General features: G+C 37.5%; 1 protein-coding gene across 1 annotated transcript; it reads right to left on the bottom strand.

Moving 5' to 3' along the window:
- Positions 1–522: 522 nt before the first annotated feature.
- Positions 523–22,731, bottom strand: LOC141770151 (uncharacterized). Its single transcript, XM_074639812.1, has 6 exons — positions 22,423–22,731; positions 19,690–20,717; positions 13,428–13,632; positions 8,069–11,245; positions 5,938–6,120; positions 523–4,049 (listed from the first exon to the last, which is right to left on the bottom strand). Exons 1-6 carry the CDS (start codon positions 22,592–22,594, stop codon positions 1,693–1,695), a joined length of 7,122 nt encoding a protein of 2,373 aa, XP_074495913.1. The 5' UTR covers positions 22,595–22,731; the 3' UTR covers positions 523–1,692.
- Between the last annotated feature and the right edge of the window lie 668 nt (positions 22,732–23,399).

Raw genomic sequence — 23,399 nt, 5'->3', positions numbered from 1 at the left:
CTCTGTGTCCTGGATGGAGGATGCAAACAACCATTAAGGTTTTCTTTGGTAGATAAATGGTGTCTAGTTATACAGTCTAGAAGAAAAACATCCATTTCAATCCAACATACTGAAGTTTGGGACTGTTTTTCTGTTTTGCAGTTGCTTCCCCCAAAGTCCTACTCACACTTACTCCATCAATCACATAATGAAACAAAGTAACACAAGTCATCCAAGATGATTACAAATATTTGCCTGTTTGAAACTGATACAGTGGCCGAGGTTGGGGTTAGGAGAGTGGAGGGTTGCAACCAGCTGTGCAAACACAATCTAGATGATTTATGAACCCACCTGTGAGCTGCTAATGGTTCAAAATGACGCTGGAGCCACTGCAGCTCTGGAACCACGACCCACTGATTAACCACTGCAACACAGACTGATAAATATACTGTACAAAGATGTAGGTGGGTGGTCTGGCAGACAGATAGAGACAGTTTCTGTAAGTTCATTTTATTCATCTATTATCAATTTTTATCACTTTGTATACGCCGTGAAACTACCACTATATACATGCATATGGGCTACACTTCATTTTGATACCTGACAGGAAGCTCTGCACTAAAATAATATTTTGCAGTGAGTGAGCCTTCGGTTGGGAGTGTATATATAACTGAGAAGACAAGATGAAGAGATAGATAAAGTGTGTGTGCATACAAAGGATATAGTGAACGTAATGAAAACATACCATATTTGGTAATGAGCCCACTCAGGTGGTAGGTTTCAACCACAAGGCAAAGCACACTTTGAGTCTGGATCTCAGCTTTAATGGTTGCCCCTGTTACCAGTCTCAACATAACTACAACATCTGGGGGTTATTTTAAGAGCATAAAGTTAGCTCAATAACTTTAAAAAGAAATGCTATTAAATATCTAGTGAAATCAACAACATGGTTCACATATTTACTATTATTTGACTATTTATTGACTTCAATGGTGCAAGTACATAAATGGATAGCAGAATGAGGTTACGTTTGATTAAATGCTGCTATAAGGTTTCTCTTTAACAACATGAGACAGATAAGGTAGATAATATAATAAGCTTTACATGAGGGATTACCTCACACATCACAATTTAATTGAGAGACAAATACATCAGCTGCATGAAAGCATCACATGCCAAACAAACACCAGAATAGAAAAAAGTTCAGCCACTATACAAGAAATTAATTCACAATACCATTAAAAATTGGGCAGCTGACAGCAGCATTAAACACAGAAATAGACAGCCTAAAAATGTACGCACAATTTGCACATTAACACACCACCACAACAGACAATATCGCCTACTCAAAAATATAAAATTCAATGATGCAAATATAAAAAAGACCACATGATGGCAGAATGGGACCATGAGTGTTTTTCCTGCAGAGGCACGTGTTGTAACCGGTCTATCAGATCTGTCTCAGAATTTCGACATCCATTTCCACATGGGTTGTGATGTCATCACTTACCAGTCATTGCATGTTTATCTATATCAGATATGTGTGCTTGTGTCAGCCATTTCAACAGCAGTGTGCTCTGGAAAGCAAAGGCATAAACCTCCAAGACTATCTCTAAGGCCAAAGTTCATTGTTGTTATGCCCATGCAGGGAATTTTTTTTACATGATCTATAAAAAAAAGGCCCTATTGATTAGTCAGGCACAATTAAAACTTTTAAGAACTGCCCTTCCGTAAGACATCTTTATGAACACTCATGTGACTACACCGTTTTGTGTTGCTTATGAACGCAGCTCCACACAAACGGCATATGTACGGTCTCTCGCCTGTGTGGATCCTAATGTGTGTTATCAAGTCTGTTTTTTGAGCAAAACTGGTTCCACAAGTGTCACACTGATACGGCTTTTCACCTGTGTGTGTTCTAATGTGCTTTGTCAAAGTCATGCTGATTGAGAATCTTTTCCTGCATTGAGGGCATTTATAGGGCTTCTCCCCTGTGTGCACTCGAAGGTGAATTTTGAACGCTGAGGAATCTGCAAACTCCTTCCCGCATTCGATGCAGGTGTACGGCTTCTCGCCGGTGTGAACCCTCGAGTGCTTCTTCAAATTAGCACCGCAGCTGAATGTTTTCTCACAGGTTCTGCAAACGTACGGCTTCTCGCCTGTGTGAGTTCTCATGTGGTTAGTCACCGCAGCAAACTGGGCGAACCTTTTCCCACATGTGCTGCAATTGAAGGGCTTTTCTCCAGTGTGAGTTTTTGTGTGTCGTTTCAAGGTCGACTTCTGGACGAACTTCCTTTCACAGTAGCTGCATTTAAACGGCCTTTCACCCGTGTGGATTCTCATGTGAACTTTCAAGTTTTTCATGTAAGAAAAGGGTTTACCGCAGTCGTCACACTTGTAAGGTTTGTTTTGGGGGTTCGGCTCAATAGTATCAGCTGATTTTGCGTTCCCATGGTGACTCTCTTGTGTTTTTTGTGTATGATTTGAAGTTAATGTGGCATGGCCATTGTTACATTTACTCTTTGGTTTTGGCTCAATGCTTGTGGCTGATCTTGCATCCTCATTCTTCTTTGGTTTCGTCTCAGTGCTTATGGTTGATTCTGTGTTCCTTGGGCTCTTCTTTGGTTTTGCCTCAGAATTTGTAGTTGATGTTTTCTCTGCATTATGTTTCTTCTTTGGTTTTGGCTCAGTATTTGTCGTTGATGTTGTGTTCCCAGAATTCCTCTTCAGTTTAGGCTCAGTATTTGTCATTGATGTTGTGTTCTCAGACTTCCTCTTCAGTTTAGGCTCAGTATTTGTCATTGATGTTGTGTTCTCAGACTTCCTCTTCAGTTTAGGCTCAGTATTTGTCGTTGATGCTGTGTTCCCAGACTTCTTCGGCAGTTCAGGCTCAGTAGTTGTAGTTGATGTTGTGTTCCCAGGCAGTTTAGGCTCAGTATTTGTAGTTGATGTTGTGTTCCCAGACTTCTTCGGCAGTTCAGTATCAGTAGTCGTAGTTGATGATGTGTTCCCAGACTTCTTTGGGTTTAGCTCAATATTGGTAATTGATGTATTCTCTGAATTATGTTTCTTCTTTGGTTTTGGCACAGTATTTGTGGTTGGGGTTGTATTCACAGAGGTCTCTTTTGGTTTTACAGTATTTGTAGTTGATGTTGTGTTCCCAGACTTCTTTGGCAGTTTAGGCTCAGTATTTGTAGTTGATGTTGTGTTCCCAGACTTCTTCGGCAGTTTAGGCTCATTATTTGTAGTTGATGTTGTGTTCCCAGACTTCTTCGGCAGTTTAGGCTCAGTATTTAATGTTGTGTTCAGAGACTTCTTTGGCAGTTTAGGCTCAGTATTTAATGTTGTGTTCCCAGACTTCTTTGGCAGTTTAGGCTCAGTATTTGTCTTTGGCGTTCTGTTCCCAGACTTTTTTGGCAGTTTAGGCTCGGTATTTGTAGTTGATGTTGTGTTCCCAGACTTCTTTGGCAGTTTAGGCTCAGTATTTGTTGTTGGTGTTGTGTTCCCAGACTTCTTCGGCAGTTTAGGCTCATTATTTAATGTTGTGTTCCCAGACTTCTTCGGCAGTTCAGGCTCAGTATTTAATGCTGTGTTCCCAGACTTCTTCGGCAGTTTAGGCTCAGTATTTGTCGTTGGTGTTGTGTTCCCAGACTTCTTCGGCAGTTTAGGCTCAGTATTTGTAGTTGGTATTGTGTTCCCAGAGTTCTTTGGGATTAGCTCAGTATTTGTCATCGGTGTTGCGTTTCCATGGCTTTCCCTCCTGGGATCTTGGTTATCAGCAACGCGGGAGGTGTGAGAGAGGAGCTGATGGTCACTCTTTGGGTCTGATACTCCAGAGTCCGTCCTGTCACATTCAGATCTTACACATTCAATACGGATTTTGTCGAGGGGATCATCCTCTACTGCACTCTCCTGCTTCAGTACAAGCTGACTGGTGGAGACGTCCTCCTGTTCCTCTTTGATCTGGGGAGGCTTTTGGTCCAGACTGGAGTTCCTCTCTGGATTACAGAGCTGCTGGTCAAGAAGAACTTCCTTCTTCTCATCCTTACAGACATATTGCTGAGGGAGCTCTGAAGGGACAAAACAAAGAACATTAATGATTTTTCTTTCTCCCTTGTGCAGCTTTATTAAGAAATATACTATAAAATAACTCTTGGTGTATGACATATGACTCCGTTTTTAACTACTGTGGCAGTATAAAAGTGCCAGTAGTCTGTGGTCTGCTCAATAAATAAAAAGTAGAATATAAAGAGAAGTCAATCCAAGCTTCACTTTATCCTAAGTTATCCTATGGGGACTGTGTGTTCATTTTCTTTAGATGAGGGGGGCAGGTCTGATTGTTTTGGGGACAAGGGAGGGCCTTTTATTAATTTATTTTTCACTCCAGATATATATATTAATTTAGCTTTCCTTTGAGACATGTACTGTGTAAAACAACAACCAATATTTACATTGACACAGAACCTTGTAACTCACTGCTTCTGCATCATAACTGTAAGCAGAATTGGAGTATAGCTAGGCTAAATTGTCACTGAGTTACCTGACCTACTAAAACTGAATTTCAGTATAGGCCGTAAAATAAACTCACATTGACAATAAAAATAGGCCTCACATTTCTTTTCACTTAACTTTCAAGTGCAAATATTTTTAATAAAGTGAATTCATTCATTCAATTTATTAATTTCAATGAAGTGAATTCAAATATTTCTACTTCCCTTATCTGAATGGAAATTTCCATTTCTGTCCTACCAAAGCTGCTATCCATCTATATCAAAGATAACATTACTAGCAAAAGAGGGAAGATTTCACTTCATGTTGTGTTCCCATCAAATGCAGATCTGTGTGTAAGACAAATTCAGAAAAAAAATGCAAGTGTGACACATGGTGACAAACATCAGTGTGACATTAGATGAACTGGGCTTTTACCTTGCTGTATTTTTCAGGTATAAAGACCTTTCAAACGTGACAAGATAAACATCTTAAATAGGCCCCTTTCTATTTCCTGTTTCCAGTGGTTGCAGTAACTGACAGGAATTAAACTTAGAAGCTGTTGCCCTAGCAACAGAATGGCAATGAAAAGGTCTATAAAGACCCTTTGATGCCACTGGTCAGCAAGATTCACTGACCGTTACCATGGAAATGTGGCTCTTAGGTCTGAGTAGGGAGGCTAACTTATTTTGGCATACATTACTGTATTTTTGTGAAACTGTCTAACTTGCATTAGACAAACCTAAGAGCAAAATCAAGACAGATATGAAAAAAACCTTGACTTCTGCTTGACTTGCTTCAATTTCACACCAAAAAATAGCCTATATTAATTAATTAATTAATTAATTGTAGGGTACTTTATACTTTATATTTTACTCCACGACATGTATTTAACAGCTGAAGGTACTTTTCAGATTCATTTTACAAACAAAAAATATGATCAATTTATAAAATATGTTCCTCCTCCAGCAGCTGCAACATTAAATAAATAATAATATTCCAATAATATGATATACATAATAATCTATCTAACTCTCTGAAAGGGACCATTCTGTCCAACAAGTACTTTAATTTAATACTTCAAGTACATTTTGCTGTTACGTACTTTTAATTCAGTGAAATCTTGAATGTAGGACTTTCATTTGTAATTTTTACAGAGCAGTAGGCGTACTTCTACATGTACTAATATGTAAAAAATATGAGTAAGCTACTTCTGACACCACTGGTTGTTATAGTCCTATTTGAACTTGTTTCACTGACAATAAAATAACAATTAAGATTGCTTTGTAAAACATGAATTTTAATTTTCAATGAGTAACATGATGAACCAGCAACAGCAGCTGAATGTGGTTCATCTGTCAAATGTCCAAATTTAAACTGACGTTTATTTTTTTGTTGTTGATGTTTTTTCTTTTTACACCTAAACCAAGTTAGAATAATGTTACAGTAACAAAATGATCTTCTACAGACCTGTCCTGTGTAGCCTTATCACAGGCTTCAAAAGGACATCCAGCAGTCTGCGTTGACGGACAAGCTTCTCCTCATACACAACTAAAGTCTGCTCACAAACTCCTAATATTTCCTCCACGGCAGCATTTAGTCGCTCGTTGATTAACTTTCTCAAACTCTCAATTGCAGACATTTTCAGGAGATTAGGATTTTAGTTCTGTGGCTGTAACTCAGACACACACTGTTCGTCACTTATCTGAACAGAAACGCTTCCTTTCCTGACAAAGCTGTTGGTTATCTATCTGTTCATCAGAGATAACCTTAGAAAAAAATCGAAAGAGAGACGGTCTCATCAACCCAAACCGGTAGTGCTGCGTGATAGAGGCAGCTACAGGAAAGCCACGTTAGTAGCTTACATCCTGCAACTACATGTCACCCTCAGTAATGTCTGTCCATCAGCTGCCAAAAATATAAATTACAAGCACACAGTTTAAGGAAATAAGGTAATTACAATTTATTAAAAATGTATGAAGTAAAAACATCCTCAATGCATTCAGTGCGTTTTACAGAACGGATGTGCTGTAGAGAGAAATAGACTGCATTTTTAAAAACAAACTCATTACATAGAAGCAACATTTGCCTACAATCAATAATATGAAATCTGATAACATTGAAAAATTGCATTAACAATTTTTAATAATTTCTTTGTATTTTAACAATAAAAACTTTGCAAGGCCCAAAACTGTGAGTCCTTTCCAGTTTCTAGATCTATAAAAGAGTCATAACAATCTAAATCCCAGTGTTCAAAAATATGTACAGATGTTTGACAATTTCTCTGTATTCACAGTCTATATTCCACAAATGAATAAATAGCCTCAGAAAATGGGATCCAAGACTGTCTCTGGAAATAGGCAACAGACTTCCACAGAAGCAGGCATGTTTTCCAGTGTGTGGTAAATACAACAACAGCTTGAACATTTGATTCAATTGAAGCCGTCCTAAACTACTATGTTGACATTCATTTTGAGTCACCATCATGAGACCCAAAAAAACAGCGATAAGGCCACATTTCGACTCATATTGGCATTGTGTGCAAAAGCGCAGCCCACTCATTCATTTCAATGAGACAGCTCAAAAAAGAACACAGGGCTGTCTAGCAAAAAAAGTTAAAGCTGGATCAAGTTTAGCTGTAACACAATGCAACTGCATCCAATCCGGCAAAGTACCACGTTGGCCAGTCAAATACATGCAAGATCACATTCCAGGTAGACTACTTTGTAACAAAAATAGCGTAAATCCACTATTTACGTCATGAATGTTGATAAAATGACTGTCACTGTGATAAACATCTGTGCAGTGTTCAAGCCTTCAAACTCATAGATCTATTACTCAAACCAACCTTCCTGGACTGTATGTCATCTTCTAACATGAAGCAACAAACCCTCACCAAAGCTTCCCCGTCTGAACACCCGATGCGAGTGGCTAGTACACTAAAGTTTGTGCAGCAAAAAAAAGCTGATTTTATTTACAATCAAGACCACGAAGTAAAAACTAAAAAAGAGAGAAAATTTAAAGTGTAACTCCACCTATTTTAAGTCTGTATACAGGTCTAATACTGCATATATGGAAACAAGTTGTAATATTCTATTAAGACAGTGTAACACTAACAAGGTGAACAATAACTGCTGAGTCCTGGAGGCTCGATAAAGCTCTGTGGCTCCAGAGAGAGCTGTGTGAAGTCTGATGAATTGTGTCAGCACGGTTGGGATTAAAAATTACAAAAACATGAATGAAAAAAATCTGAAGCCCATTCCTCATCTCTGACTGAGGCTAGCGTCCCAAGGCTATATTATTAGCAGCTACTAGCACACCAAAATCTTTGGCCAAACTGTCTGCAGATGTGCTGCATTGTGGGAAATGTAGGCATCCAATTTTGACAAGGAAGAAGAAAAAAAAAAAAAAGACGATATGTCTGATTCTGCTTTCTGCTTGTCTGATTTTTACATTTCTTAACTGTCATCCCTGAGTGCAATGCTAAATTGTTGGAGCACTTTAAAATAAAATGAAAAATTTGCAGTAGCAATTCTACTTTAGTGTAATTCATTTACTTGTATCTTACGTATGGTGTATCAAATGCAGACAGGTTTTTAATCAGTGGAGCTTTCTGTATCACTTGCATGTACTTTCTTGTTGTGTTTGTGGCGTTTTATCCAGGTGGAGAACTGTTCTCCACAAGTACTGCATTTGTAAGGCTTCTCCCCAGTATGTAGCCTCATGTGTATTTTCAGGTCTGTTTTATGACCAAACATCTTCTCACACTCAGTGCACCCGAATGGCTTTTCCCCCGTGTGTGTCTTTTGGTGCCTTCTCATAGCTGTATTGGTAGCAAATTTTTTCTTGCAAAAGGAACACTTAAAGGGCTTTTCCCCCGAATGCACTCGCAGATGATTTTTGAAAGACGAAGAATGTGCAAAATCCTTCCCGCAGTCGCTGCAGATGTAAGGCTTCTCACCTGTGTGAATTCTCATGTGCTTCTTCATGTTCACACACGTGCTGAAGCTTTTATCGCAGGTGTCGCATTTGAACGGCTTTTCCCCAGTGTGGACCCGAAGATGCAGGTCGAGATTATAACGTCGGAAGAATTCGTTTCCGCAAACCTTGCATTTGAAAGGCTTCTCAGAGTGAATTATTATGTGTTTATTCAAATCCCAACTCTCCCTGAACATTTTCCCACAAGTGTCGCATTTGAAAGTCTTTTCAACAGTGTGGGATTTCATATGAAATTTGTAGTTTTTGAAATTAGTCATCACTTTACCGCACCTGTCACACTTGTAGGGGTTATCATCATCCTCGATGCTACGGCCAGATGTCTTCCCATCTTTCTTCTTTGAGGGTGGGTCAGTACTTCCATTGTTGCGTTTCTCACTTTGTGTTCGCTCTGTACTTGTGGTTGATGTCGTCTTTCCATCCTTGCGTCTCTTTTTTGGTGTTGGGTCAGTACCTCCATTTGACGTTGTGCTGTCATCGTTTTGTCTCTTATTTGCTGTTGACACCTTGCTTCTTGTAGACATTGCGCGCCCATCATTACGTTCCTTATTTGGTGTTGGCTTTGTACTTGTAGTTGATGTTATTTTCACATCTTTGGGTTTCTTATTCGGGGCTGCTTTAGTGCTTTTAGCTGATGTTGTGTTCTCACTGTTACAATTCTTATTTGATGTTGACTCAGTACTTCTAGTTGACGTTGTTTTCCCACCATTGCGTTTCTTATTCGGTGCTGGTTTAGTGCTTGTAGTTGCTGTTATTTCCCCATCGTTGGGTTTCCCATTTGCTGTTGGATCAGTACTTTTAGCTGATGTTGTCTTCTCATTGTTACGTTTCTTAGTTGGTGTTGGCTCTGTGCCTGTAGTTGATGTTTTGGTCTTATCGCTACGTGTCTTATTTGGCGTTCGCTCAGTACTTCTGGCTGATGTTTTATTCCCCTCGCTACGTTTCTTTTTTGGCGTTTGCTCAGTATTTCCATTTGATGTTATGTCCTTGTCTTTGCATTTCTTCTGAGGTGTTGTTTGAGTTCTTGTAGCTGATGTTGTCTTCTCCTTGTTACATGTCTTATTTGATGTTGGCTCAACACTTCCAGGTGAGGTTGGTCTGCCATCTTGGCTTTTCTTGTTTGGTGTTGGATCACTATTTCCTTTTGATGTCGGGTCATCATCATTACCTTTCTCATTTGGTGTTCGCTTGGTGCCTCTAGCTGATGTTGTGGTCTTATCGTTACTTTTCTTATTTGGTGTTGGTTTTGTACTTTTAGTTGATGTCGTGTTCTCACTATTATGTTTCTGGTTAGCTGTTAGCTCAGTACCACTGGTTTTATTCCCATCGCTACGTTTCTTATTGGGTGTTGGCTCAGTATCCCCATTTGATGTTGTGTTCTCATCACTATGTGTCTTATTTAGCGTTGGGTCACTATTTCCACTTGATGTTGGGTTCTCTTTGTTACCTTTCCTATGTGGTGTTGGCTTAGTACTTGTAGCTAATGTTGTTTTTACATTATCTGGTTTCTTATTTGGCGTTGGCTCAGTACCTCTATTTGGTTTTGCTTTCCCACCACCACTCTTTAGTGGTGTTGTCTCAGTACTTCTGATTGACACTGTGTTCTCATCATTATGTTTCTTATTTAGTGCTGGCTCACTATTTCCACTTGATGTTGGGTTCTCATTGTTACCTTTCTCATTTGATGTTGGCTCAACACTTCCAGTTGAGGTTTGTCTCCCATCTTGGCTTTTCTTATTTGGTGTTGGCTTACTCTTTCCTTTTGTAGTTGGTGTCTCATCTGAGGTGGTGTTCTCATTATCTTTCCCATGTGGTGTTGGCTCCGTACTCGTAGCTGATGTTGTGTTCCCATCGTTGCTTTTCTTTTCAGACGTTTGCTCTGTACTTGTAGCTGATGTTGGGTTCCCATCGTTGCTTTTCTTTTCAGACGTTTGCTCCGTACTCGTAGCTGATGTGTTCCCATCGTTGCTTTTCTTTTCAGACGTTTGCTCTGTACTTGTAGCTGATGTTGGGTTCCCATCGTTGCTTTTCTTTTCAGACGTTTGCTCCGTACTCGTAGCTGATGTTGTGTTCCCATCATTGCTTTTCTTTTCAGACGTTTGCTCTGTACTTGTAGCTGATGTTGGGTTCCCATTGTTGCTTTTCTTTTCAGACGTTTGCTCCGTACTCGTAGCTGATGTTGTGTTCCCATCATTGCTTTTCTTTTCAGACGCTTGCTCTGTACTTGTAGCTGATGTTGTGTTCCCATCGTTGCTTTTCTTTTCAGACGTTTGTGCTGTACTTGTAGCTGATGTTGTGTCCTCGTCGTTGCTTTTCTTATTTGGTGTTGACTCAATATTTCTGGCGGGTGTTGCACTTCCATGGTTACAAGTTATCTGATCTTGGTTCTCAGCTCTCACAGGAGATTTGTGAGAGAGGAGCTGCTGGTCAGTGCTTGGTGCTGATGCTGCAGAACTCTCCCTGTCAGACCCAGATAATATATCTTTGTTTGAGATGCTGGATTGAGGATCTTTAGTCGCTGCACTCTCAGTTTGGTCAGGGTCCAAAGGCTGAGACCGGTCACTGTGGACACTTCCCTCACAAGTTGGAGTCACCTTAGAGGCGTTAGCTTCCTGTTGCTGTGCAAGCGGCGGTTGTTCCTGACTGATGCACATTTCCACATGTTCCTCTTTAATCGGTGGAGGATCTGGTGGGACCAATCTGGATCTCGTCGCATGGTGCTGCTGCTGCTGCTGCTGATACAGGATAACCTCCTCCTTAGGGACATGAGTGCGTAGGAGATCTGAATGGAAGGACAAAAGAATGGGACAATGATGAAATGTAAATATATATATAGCCTAGATTTTAGGGCTGCAACTAATGAGTATTGTCATTATTAATTAATCTGTTGATTATTTTCTCAATTAATTGATTAGTTGTTTGGTCTATAAAAAGCCAGAAAATGATGATGGTGATGATGGTGAAAAATGTCATGATGATCAGTGTTTCCCAAAGCCCGAGATGACGTCCTCAAATGTCTTGTTTTGTCCACAACTCAAATAGAGGAGTAAAGAAACAAAAAAATATTCACATATAAGAAGCTGGAATCAGAGAATTTTTACTCTTTTTTTTTCTTAAAAAATTACTCAAACCGATTAATTGAATATCAAAATAGTTATAGGCGATAATAACGTGTTAACGCAAATTTGTTTTAACTCCACTAAGTTCTTTAACACATTAACGCAATCAATGTTTTGGAGGTTGTAGCAGGCTTAGTTTGAAAGCCAGAGGGAAGATACTGGTATCATATGAAACAAGAAAACCTAAGGAACCCATTGGTACCAACCATGTCATACTAGCTTGTCACGAAGGAGGTTAAATAACACTGCAGATTTGCGCTGAATTTTGGCGAGGAAAAACTGACCATTTTCAAAGGGGTGCCTTGACATCTGACCTCAAGATATGTGAATAAATAAAATATTTAAAAAGCCTCTTGGATCAGCTGGAAAAAGCATCGTCACAAAACTGAAAACAGGGCTGATTTTCTGAGCTCATGAAAAGTTGACTTTTTAGAGATACATGTATGTGGTTCTCACAGGACAGCGATGCTACAAACATATGATGAACTTATAGAATATGATGCATCACTGTAGATTAAACTACCCAACAGTATATAAAATAGTTAAAAACACCTACAGGAGTAAAATGCAACATGCACATTAATGCAGCAGTAATATTAATCCAGAACCATCACATATAATAGTAAAACACTGATAGGGAACATTTTACTACATGATCAATACTTTTACTTTTAATACTTTGAGTCCATTTTGCTGATAATACTTACATACTTTTACTTAAATACGTTTTTGAATGCAGGACTTTTACTTGTAGTGGAGTATTTTCACAGCGTGGTATTAGTACTTTTACTGAAGTAAAGGATCTGATTAATTCTTTCAAAAACTCAAAACTGCATTTAAATACAGTACTTGAGTAATAGCCTACAGTATGTTTAGTTACTTTCCAACACTGATTATTGTCAGTGGTGGAAGATGTACTCAGATACTTTACTTAAGTAAAAGTAGAAATACTGTAGTCTAAAAATACTCTGTTACAACAAGTAAAAGTCCCAAATTCAAAATGTTACTTAAGTAAAAGTACAGAAGTATTATCAGCAAAATATACTTAAAGTATCACAAGTAAAAGTGCTTATACTATGCAGAATGGCTCCTTTCAGTGTAATAGAATATTATATTATTCTGTTTGTATCACTAACACATACATGTAAGAGCATTTTAATGTTGTGGATCCTCATCTTGGAGATACTTTGTATACTACTGGGTAGATTTCAAGTAAAGTATTACATCCTATCATGTGTGTTTTTTTTTATGTAAAAAAATAAAGTAGTTATAACAGTATATAAATGTAGTGGAGTAAAAAAAAAGTACAATATTTCCCTCTGAAATGTAGTGGAGTAGAAGGCTAAAGTAGCAGAAAATAAGCAGGAAATACTCAAGTAAATTACAAGTAAGTCAAAATTGTACAGTACTTGAGTAAATGTACTTGGTTACATCCCCTAGCAACAGTAGCAACAGCAGTTGCTAGGGGCAACAGCTAACAGCCTGCTAATAATTGTCATGCGTGTATTTACCATGGATGTATTAAAAGAAGGTATTTACTGGTATTTACTGCCCTCTGGAGGATGTGACCCGGTATGACAGGAGAACAGAGACTTCCGCATGTAATGACATATCACGTGTGATAGTATTTCGTCAGAAATAAGCACATTAAAGTGTACAAACAATGTGGACACACGTAGCGAATCCGTGTTTTGATCACCTGTACACTAATCCATCACAGCTTTAATCTCTCTAAACCACATAATCCGTTACAATTTTCAACCTCTGTAAAGTGGGACTATACATAGTTAAAGAAATACACATATAACACACAACTGTCTTCATTAGAGATGATCTTTTACCCACCTGTCCGTCGTAACTTGAGCTCAGGTGTCAAAACGACGTCCAGTATTCTGCGCTGTCGAGCGATTTCTGTCTCTAAATCTTCTACTTTCCTCTCAAAGGTTCCTAATATCTCCTGAGCAGCCGCAGTGAGACGATCACTGACGAACTGTCTCATACTTTGGACTGAATCCATTGTTGAATTAAAACTGAGATGAACTTTTATTCGCTAAAAAGTTCATCCAACTCTTTGAAGCTGAACTGAACGTGCTTACTATTTACAGTTTACTTCCTCATTTAGACGGGAGTGTCTACAAGGGAACCTGGAAATTGGGGGAAACTCTCGCGAGATTTTAAGGTGAGGCTATTGATCTATAATAGTTAAAGTTAGGCATTTTATTGTGTTATAAAGTGATTAAAAAACAAGTGAAGACATGTGCAGGGACATATATAAAAAAGACCAAAATATATTATACAGAGAAAGACAAATAACAAAGTACAAAACTAAACTAAACTAAACTAAACTAAAACAACACAAGGGGATAAAAGCAGGTTGAAGAACGTGTGTGTGTGTGTGTGTGTGTGTGTGTGTGTGTGTGTGTGTGTGTGTGTGTGTTTGTGTGTGTGTGTGTGTTTGGCATTGAATGAGGCTAGATGGACATACATGACATATATCTACTCTTAAACACATATACTGTACACATTCACACATATCAAGCACACACATACAGATATCCTTCCTTTTATGTGTAGAGCATAGGGGGAACAAAAATAAAACAAAAAGAAAATAAATGAGTAAAATATATATATAATACAGTATACACACATACACATATATATTAATAATATGAATAATAATAAAGATGATGATGATGGTGATGATGATGAGGTCATGATAATAATATCAATAACAATAATAATACCAACACTTACAATAATAAGTGAGATAAATAAATAAATAAATAAATAAGTAAATAATAACAATAATAAAGAAAAAAAATGTTTTAAGTTAATTCGAAGGTCATATATAATTATAACTGTGTATGTGTGTGTCAAACTATCTTTAATAGGTAAAGTTAAGCATTGATCTCGAATAATTAAGGTTAGGATAGGATGGGTCGTCGGGCAGTAAGTCTCGCGAGAGTTTTTGCAAGTTTCTGCAGATCTCAGATCAGATTTCACAATTTGCAGGTTACCTTCTATACCTTTGAGACACGACCACATTAGTAGATTATAAACAACCTCTGTAACTCATACAGCCACCTACTGTCCCGGAGTGTGTGCTAAAAACAGTGTGTTATCTTCTACAGTATTTTCATGTGTCATTTTTAAAATAAAGAAAACCTGATTCTTATTAGCAGTTTATAAATAATAATAATAATAATAATATACTTTATTATATGGTACTTTTCAAAACAGCAGTTCCAAAGTGCTTCACTGTTAATAACAAAAAATACATAATAGTACACTGCATGAAAATACAATTTATAAAACGAAAGAAGATACTCAACAATAAAAGCAATACAACAAACAAAACACAATTAAATGTCAATAGAACCAAAGTTGATTTAATTAAATTTTAATTTTATTTCATTTTTTTAAAAAAAGGACAATTAATCAACATTCAAACAAATGTAAATTTCACTACACTCTACGTTTCTCCATCCACTGAGATTTGTTTATCAACACCGTCTTGTATAACTTTAAATACTACATTACATTTCTGATTCACCGAGGTGAATTACTGACACATCCCTGTTACGCACAATTAAAGCTTGTAAATATCCACACCGGTTATTTTATATAAAATAAAGACAATAAATAAAGTTGGACAATAGCTTCTTTGTTCTAGCTTTTTGTCCATTAGCTCTTAAAGCTTTGTAAATAGTTACAACTAATTATCTTTGTGATCGATTACTCTGTCAGTTTGTTTGTTTTGTCAAACAATTTTCTCCGTTTGTGTCCCGTGCGCCACGTTACAATCAGCTGTTCGTTCGTGTCCCCTGTTCACAACGTTCAGTGTCATTTTCACTGTACAATCATAGTAGTTTAAAGCCCAACCATGTAGTTTTTTTCCTAAACCTTACTTTAGTGGTTTTGATGCCTGATCCTAAAGTGACGCCAAGTGGCAAGACAAAGCGTCAGTATGTGACGAGTTGGGATGAAACGTGTTGATCAGAGATATGATACTGCAAGGAACAAAATGTTTTGACTGTGGGAACATGTGATGATCTACAGCCACAGGGAACGAGAATTCCTGGTAAATAAAGTCAAACATTTGTAGCTAAAACTCTCTTTTCAACATGTCAAGTCTGCAATGATACACTCAGAAGCATCACACAAGTGTCTGTGTAAACAGTTATCTGCTTCTTCATGGTTGAGCAGCCGCTCGTGAACTCATTTCCTTCGAGGCGGCACTTGTTATTGTAAAAGTGTAAAAGCTCTCCCCAAATGCTGCAGCTCTAAGGCTTCTCACCCGTGTGCAACCGGACGTGTTTCGTCAAGGCCGAGCTCGAAGATAACGCCTTCTCACAGTAAACACAGCTGTAAGGCCTTTCACCTGTGTGACTCCTTATGTGAACTTTCAAATGTTCGAAGCGCCGGAAAGTCCTCTGACATTGGCTGCAAGCGTACGGCTTCTCGCCTGAGTGGGTTATCATGTGTCGTTTGAGGTTACGCTTGAAACTGAATCCCTTTCCACAGACTGTGCAACTGAAAGGCTTCTCGGCAGTGTGAGTCGTCATGTGAATTTTAAGATGTGTGAACAAATAAAAGTCTTTACTGCAGCTGTTGCACTTGAATGGTTTGTCGCTTAGTTTGGTCCCCTTGTGTTTCAACCAATGCAACCCATTTCCATGGTCGCCACTTGTGTGATCTCGGTTATCTGCTACGTGAAAGTTGTGAAAAATGAACTGATGGTCAGTGTTTTGTTCTGGTCCTCCAACGCTCTCTCTGTCAGATTCAGATTTTGTCCTTTTTGGTGAAATGTTGTCTGGAGGCTCAGTCTGTGCTGCACTTTCATTTTGATCAGGAGCCAATAGCTGAGTCCAGTCTTCCTCGTAAGTAGTCTCCTGTTTCAGTTCAAGCTGCTCTCCCTCCTGACTGGTGTAGAGTTCCTCCTGTTCCTCTTTAATCTGTGGAGGCTCTGGGTCCTCTTGGTCCAGACTGGAGTTCCTCTCCTGAATACAGAGCTGCTGGTCAGCGAGAACCTCCTCATCCTTACAGACATCTTGCTGTGGGAGCTCTGGAGGGACAGACAACAAAAGGCTTGCTGATACCAATACCGGTATATATCATGGGATGCAAAGTATGCAAAATCACATTCAAAATAATCAAATTAAAGCTGGATTGCAGACTTTTACATATAAATGAATGAGCCCTTGCCATATGAGTTCACACAATGCTGATTAAGCCTATCGTCGCCAGGGAAAGTTCTCTGTATTTCGCAGTATACTGGAGTTGTGGTGTCTGAGCCGACTTTCCCGCACTGGCACACATGCCTACAGGTGAGCTCGCCGCTGCTTGTGCACATTTTTTTTAAAACTTTAATCCCTCTTCTGAATGCTTTCTTTTGTTATCTGGAGCATCCAGTTCAGAAACTTTTCTTGGACGCTTCTTCGCGACACTTATTTTGTACAAATAAAGAAAAAGAAGCACAACATCCCAATAGTGTTTTCCTTTGTATTTCACATATTGTGTTGACAAGAAGATGCAAGGGATTAACAAGAAGTCAATGCTGTTAAATCTCAGGTAAAAGGCAAAACAAAATGTTGTACAAAGCAAAGAGATGACCTGTGTATTTAAAATCACAAGTGTTTACTGCTCTCTAGGGGTCACTGTGAAAAACTGCAATATTAAATTCATCAAGTTAGCATCAGTACAGCCATGATAACATACTGCTACTGGGAAATGTATACTTTCTTAGCACATTACATGGTGCAGGGCTTTATATTATTTTATAACAAAGTATACATTAGAAATACAGATAATATTATGAACATATGATTGTCTTATCGATACCTCTAAAGAATATAATCTGTATTGATAACTGTATTAATCCTATTAAAGTCTGCAATGGTGCTAGTTTGACAAAGTCTAATAAAGTTCCTGCCTGTGACCACTAGAGGACATTAAAACTCGTGATTTTAAATAAACAGGTCAAGTTAGTAACAGGCCATTTTTATTTACCAGTTGTTTAACCTGAATAATGTATATTTTTTATTATTATCAGTTTCTGAGTCTGCCTCTATGTTGATCTGTGCATTTAAAATCACGAGTGTTTGCTGCTCTCTAGTGGTGACAGCTATGAACTGCTAAATTAGTCAAAGTAGCGTCACTGCAGATATTATAGCATACGTAACTTCCGGTAAATCATTTCAAAATAAAACTTACATAGATGTATAGTTATTCGTGGTCAGCGCGGGAGGGCAGTATATATTGTCATGGCAATGATTGGCTATAAGCAATAACGACATGGCAAATACATGATATTTAGTGTAATAATTTCATATTAAATAAATCCCATATTAAATAAAGGAAATAAAATAAAATAATATATAAAATATAATATAATATATATATAATATCATTATAATTATAATTATAATTATAATAATAATATATAATATAATATAAAATAAAGGAAATACAAAGGGAAACACGATTAGGATGTTGTGCTTCGACGCACAACATCCTAAACGTGTTTTCCTTTGTATTTCACATATTGTGCTGACAAGAAGATGCAAGACACTGCTGTTAAATCAAAGATAAAAAGGAAAAAAAAAATGCTTTTCGGTTGTACAAAGCTAATATTAAACTGCAATATTAAATCGTCAAGTCAACATCAATGCAACCATAATATAGGAGGACAGCTGCACAGCTCCTAAACCCTCTATAAATCCAGGGGGAAACCTGAATATGTGTGCAAAATGTTGATAACTATTAAATATAAATCATCCTGGCCATTCAAATTAAAGCAAAAAACATTAATCTTTAGTATAACTCCATCATATAGACTGATTTTCTTTCAGCAACCTCGACTAACTCATCTCCAGCGACTGTAATGTCTGGGTACTTTGCAGCATGTGAAGCAAAGGAAGAAAATAATTATTTACCGAGTCTTTATTCATGTGTGCAACGAATAGCAGTTTTATAATGAACATGATTGACTGTTACACACCTGTCCTGTGCAGCTTTATCTCAGGCCTCAAGACGACATCCAGCAGTTTGCGTTGACGATAAATCTCCTCTTCGTATGCTGATACAGTTTGTGCAAAAATGCCTAATATTTCCTCTGCAGCTGCAGTTAGTCGCTCGTTGATCACATTTCTCAGATTCTCAACTGAATCCATATTTCTCTCTGCTGTGGAGAATAAGCTCAAACGACTTCCGTGTTTTTTTCCCTGGCAGGAACAACAACAATACAACTTCCTGTTGAATTTTCACATTAAAATAGTAATTTCATATTATTACTCTCGTATTTTTGTATTATTATTGTTTTTTGTTTTTTGATGTTTTTTGTTTTAGTTTTTTTAACTCTATTCTTTCTTTTTATTATTATTATTATTATTATTATTATTATCATTTCTTTTCTTAATTTTATTTAAATTTTGAATGTTGAAGTTGTTTTCTCTAGTGTACTTAATGAGTTTGTCTATAAGCTCATCTACTTAAAAATTGGTTTATAAACTGTTGTAATTACGAACTGTAAATTGCATGTATGAAAACAACCTTGAAAAAAGGGAAAAAAATAAAGTATAAAAAAAATGAAAGTGTAATTTCTACAAATCCACAGAAAAAAAAAATAAAAAACACAGATACACATTCTGACTGAAAACCTAAGGTATTCAAATAAATAAATCATGTAAGGGAAAAGAAAGAAAAAGAAAACAGAAAATCTGGGACCAGTGTATGTTTGGAATATTTCCTTGTTTATTTCAAATAATTATTTCATGAACAGTTTTAGCCATGCGTAGGGAGTTATTTTGATTACTTATCACCTACATTTGAATGGCATGCGTCCGCTCATATAGGGAGCATGCAGGTAGTGACATATTTCTTATAGAGCTGGATGGTAAATAAACAGACCTGTATGTCAGTAAGTCACCCCCCGTTGTTTATATGTGATGGCAATTTAACATGTCTGAATAAGCCTTTGAGTCAGTTTTACTTACAAATCTTGAATCTCTTTCTGTTATGCTTCTAATATGGCACAAATTTTACGTTAAATCACACCAGTCTAATCTTACTTTGTACACATTTTGAACCTTTCTCAAAAAAAACGTCAGCTCTGTTGTTTCTCCCGTGCATGGATCCTCTTGTGTAATGTCAGTCCTGTGCTATGAGCAAAATTCCTCCCACAAATGTTGCATTGATACGGCTTTTCCCCTGTATGGACTCTGGTGTGTATTTTCAACGTTGTGCTGACAGCAAACCTTTTCCCACACCAAATACATTTATATGGCTTCTCCCCTGTGTGCAGTCGGACGTGATTTGTGAGAGATGAGTGGTAAGAAAACTCTTTTTCACAGAAGACGCAGCTGTACGGTTTCTCCCCCGTATGAGTTCGGGTGTGCCTCCTCAAGTCTGCGCCACGGCTGAAACCTTTCCCGCAGGTGTCGCAAGCGTGGGGCTTCTCACCTGAGTGAGTTTTCATATGCGTGACGCGGTTTGACTGACAGTTGAATTCCTTCCCACAAACTCTGCATCTGAAGGGCTTCACCCCCGTGTGGGTCATCATGTGTTTCCTCATCAGAGCCTTCTGGGTGAACCCTTTCCCACAGGTGTCACATTTGAAACGCTTTTCACCGGTGTGGGTCCTTAGGTGAATTTTTAACTTCAAGAAATCATTAAACTCCTCAGCGCAAAATACACATTTGAAATATTTGTCCTCTGGTTTCTGATCATCAGAACTTGCATTCTCTTGGTTCCCTCTCGCTTTGTCTTGGCTTTTAGCTCTGCGAGAGTTGTGAGGAAGGCGGTGGTCATCGTTTGGTTCTGATACACCTGAGCCCTCACCGTCAGATTCAGATTTTATTACTATAACTGCGGTGTTGGTCGGTGGCAGTGGATCCGGAAGCAGAGTCTGATCTTCACTGTGATCCCTTCCCACACAAATAGGCCTCAACTTAAACATATCAGTCTCCTGCTTCAGTTCAAGCTGCTCTTCCTCCTGACTGGTGCAGAGTTCCTCCTGTTCCTCTTTAATCTGTGGAGGCTCTGGGTCCTCTTGGTCCAGACTGGAGTTCCACTCCTGAAAACAGAGCTGCTGGTCTGCAAGAACTTCCTCATTACAGACAGATAACTGTGAGATCTCTGAAAGGAAGGACAGGAGAAGCACTGTTATTGGTCAGGTTAAAGAAGCTCCTATGTAAAGCCAGTGGTGGAAGAAGTACTCAGATCCTTTCCATATGTAAACATAGCAATACCACCAAGTAAAAATACTCTGTTACAGGTCCTGCATTAAAAATGTTACTTGAATAATTATACATCATATTAGATTATACATGTTGATGCATTAAACGGACTGTTTGTAACTTCTTACATGTATAAATCAATCCTGGTCAGTGTCCCATGCGTGCTCGCGTGTAGCTACGCTGTTCAGACGCAGAGTACAACACAAACTACACGGAAGCACCAAAACCACAAAGTTCTATCTAGTGAAGCCCGTCTTGCAAAACAGTGTTGGCCGCGGTCGGAGGTCACGGGGGAGACCGTAGCTTTGGTCTCCAGGGCCGGAGTCTCTGCTGTACTCTGCTCCTCTGCCTGCTTGCCTAAATACAAATATTTACCTATACATTTATTGAAAATTACTTTACTATAAATATTATTTAATAATTATATTCCGCTATTTCCCCAATAGCTGGTAATTTATTTAATACATTTCCAGGAAAAGAATACAAAGTTAATTGATTTGCTTTATTTCTATGTCTGCTGGTAAATAGATGATAATGAGCAAATAACTTCTTTGAAATTTCTTTAAAAACTACCTGAATCATGACACTAGCTACCAGGTTACATCTGTGTAGACAATAAGTCACACAATGGTGAGATTTGTGCCTGATCAGAAGTGTTTTCTATTAGTTTTGGTTTTGGAGGTAAATATTAGGTAAATATTGGGGTAATTTGACAGTAATTCCAAAGAAATTGCAAACAGGTAACTTGCTAATTATCACCTAATTACCATAAAATGTATGGACCTGTAAAATGAAGTGTTACCAAATATAGTCATGCATTAAGGTTACATGATATATTCCATAATTCTACAGTCTGGTATCACTGACTCAGTGTTGACAATTTTAAAGTGTTCTCCATATAGATTTCAGAAGTGGCAGACAAAACGAGAAAAAAGTCGTAATATTATGAGAATAAAGTCATAAGTTTTAAAAAAAGTTGTGATATTATGAGAATAAAGTCATAATATTACGAGAATAAAGTCATAAGCTTACGAGAAAAAAAGTCGTAATATTATGAGAATAAAGTCATAAGTTTAAGAAAAAAAGTTGTGATATTATGAAAATAAAGTCATAAGTTTAAGAAAAAAAAGTTGTGATATGAGAATAAAGTCATAAGTTTAAGAAAAAAATATTGTAATATGAGAATAAAGTCATAAATATAAGAGAAAAAAGACATAATATTATGCGAATAAAGTCATAAGTTTAACAAAAAACAGTTGTGATATTATGAGAATAAAGTCATAATATTACGAGAATAAAGTCATAAGCTTACGCGAAAAAAAGTCGTAATATTATGAGAATAAAGTCTCATAATAAAAAATAAAGAAAAAATGAATGGCCGGTAGAGATGTTCAGTGACCTGCCACAGTGTCAGGTGAGGAAAAAGATTAATTTCAGACCCTGGTACTTATGTACAAGCATCATAAGGCAATACAGTAAAATATACTAATAAGAATACATGCAGGAAGTAATCATTTGATCAATAGGATCAACTGAATAAGAATATAAACAGATCCCCTCATGTGATCTACTAGCAAAGGAAAGGATAATGTAATATAACAAACTTTTCTTGTGTAGTTTGATCTCTGGCTTCAGAGCGATATCCAGCAGTTTGCGCTGTCGGTCGATCTCTTCTTCATACTCGACGATGGTTCTTTCAAAGACTCCTAATATCTCTTCAGCAGCAGCAGTTAGTCGCTCGTTGATAAAGTTTCTGAAGCACTGGACGGAAGACATTGTGAGCGAAGTAGTTAAACATCAGATAGCATGCAGGCCTTTTGGTTTTTATTAGATAAACACACCAACAGCTAGAAACAGCTATGTCCGCTCTGCTACTAACTGCTTCTTACTTCCGCCGGACTCAATATGATGTTACACCGATTTAAAGGGAACGCGCTTTCTACTGCAGAAGAGTTACATCCGGTTTCATCTGTCACAAAATAATGTGAAAAATGTGAAAATTAAAAAAAAGTTCATACACAAATTATATAATAAAACTACGACGGAGTATTAGGGCTACATTGAGGAAAAATAAATTAATTTTAAATTAGAGAATAAAGTCATAATATTATGAGAGTAAAGTCAGAAGTTTAAGGGAAAAAAAGTCGTAATATTATGAGGATAAAGTCATAATATTATGAGAATAAAGTCAGAAATCTAAGAAAAAATATCGAATTATGAGAATAAAGTCATAAATTTAAGAAAAAAAAGTCGTAATATTCTGAGAATAAAGTCAGAAGTTTAAATACCACATTCATGGTGCATTCAAAATGTTAAGTAAAAAAATGGAAGTACTAGCAAAACACGTTCAAGGTAAGAAACGCTAAATTAATTATTATATATTTAATATTTTGGGGGTAAAAGTGAACAATTCCAATACAGCTTGGATATTAATAAATATTTCATTACAAAAGTGATGTTATTTTTGATAACATCACTTTTGTGTTGATGTTATTTTGACTTTCAAACTGTGTCTACATCAGCTGTCAGTGTTTTGAAGTGATTGCACACTAGAACTACTGACATTAAACATGTACAAGAC

This window comes from Sebastes fasciatus, chromosome 6, assembly GCF_043250625.1.
Source record: "Sebastes fasciatus isolate fSebFas1 chromosome 6, fSebFas1.pri, whole genome shotgun sequence".
In the NCBI taxonomy this organism is placed as follows: Eukaryota; Metazoa; Chordata; class Actinopteri; order Perciformes; family Sebastidae; genus Sebastes; species Sebastes fasciatus.
The sequence above is the reverse complement of the archived record's forward strand: the minus strand, read 5'-3'. Positions and strand labels throughout refer to the sequence as shown.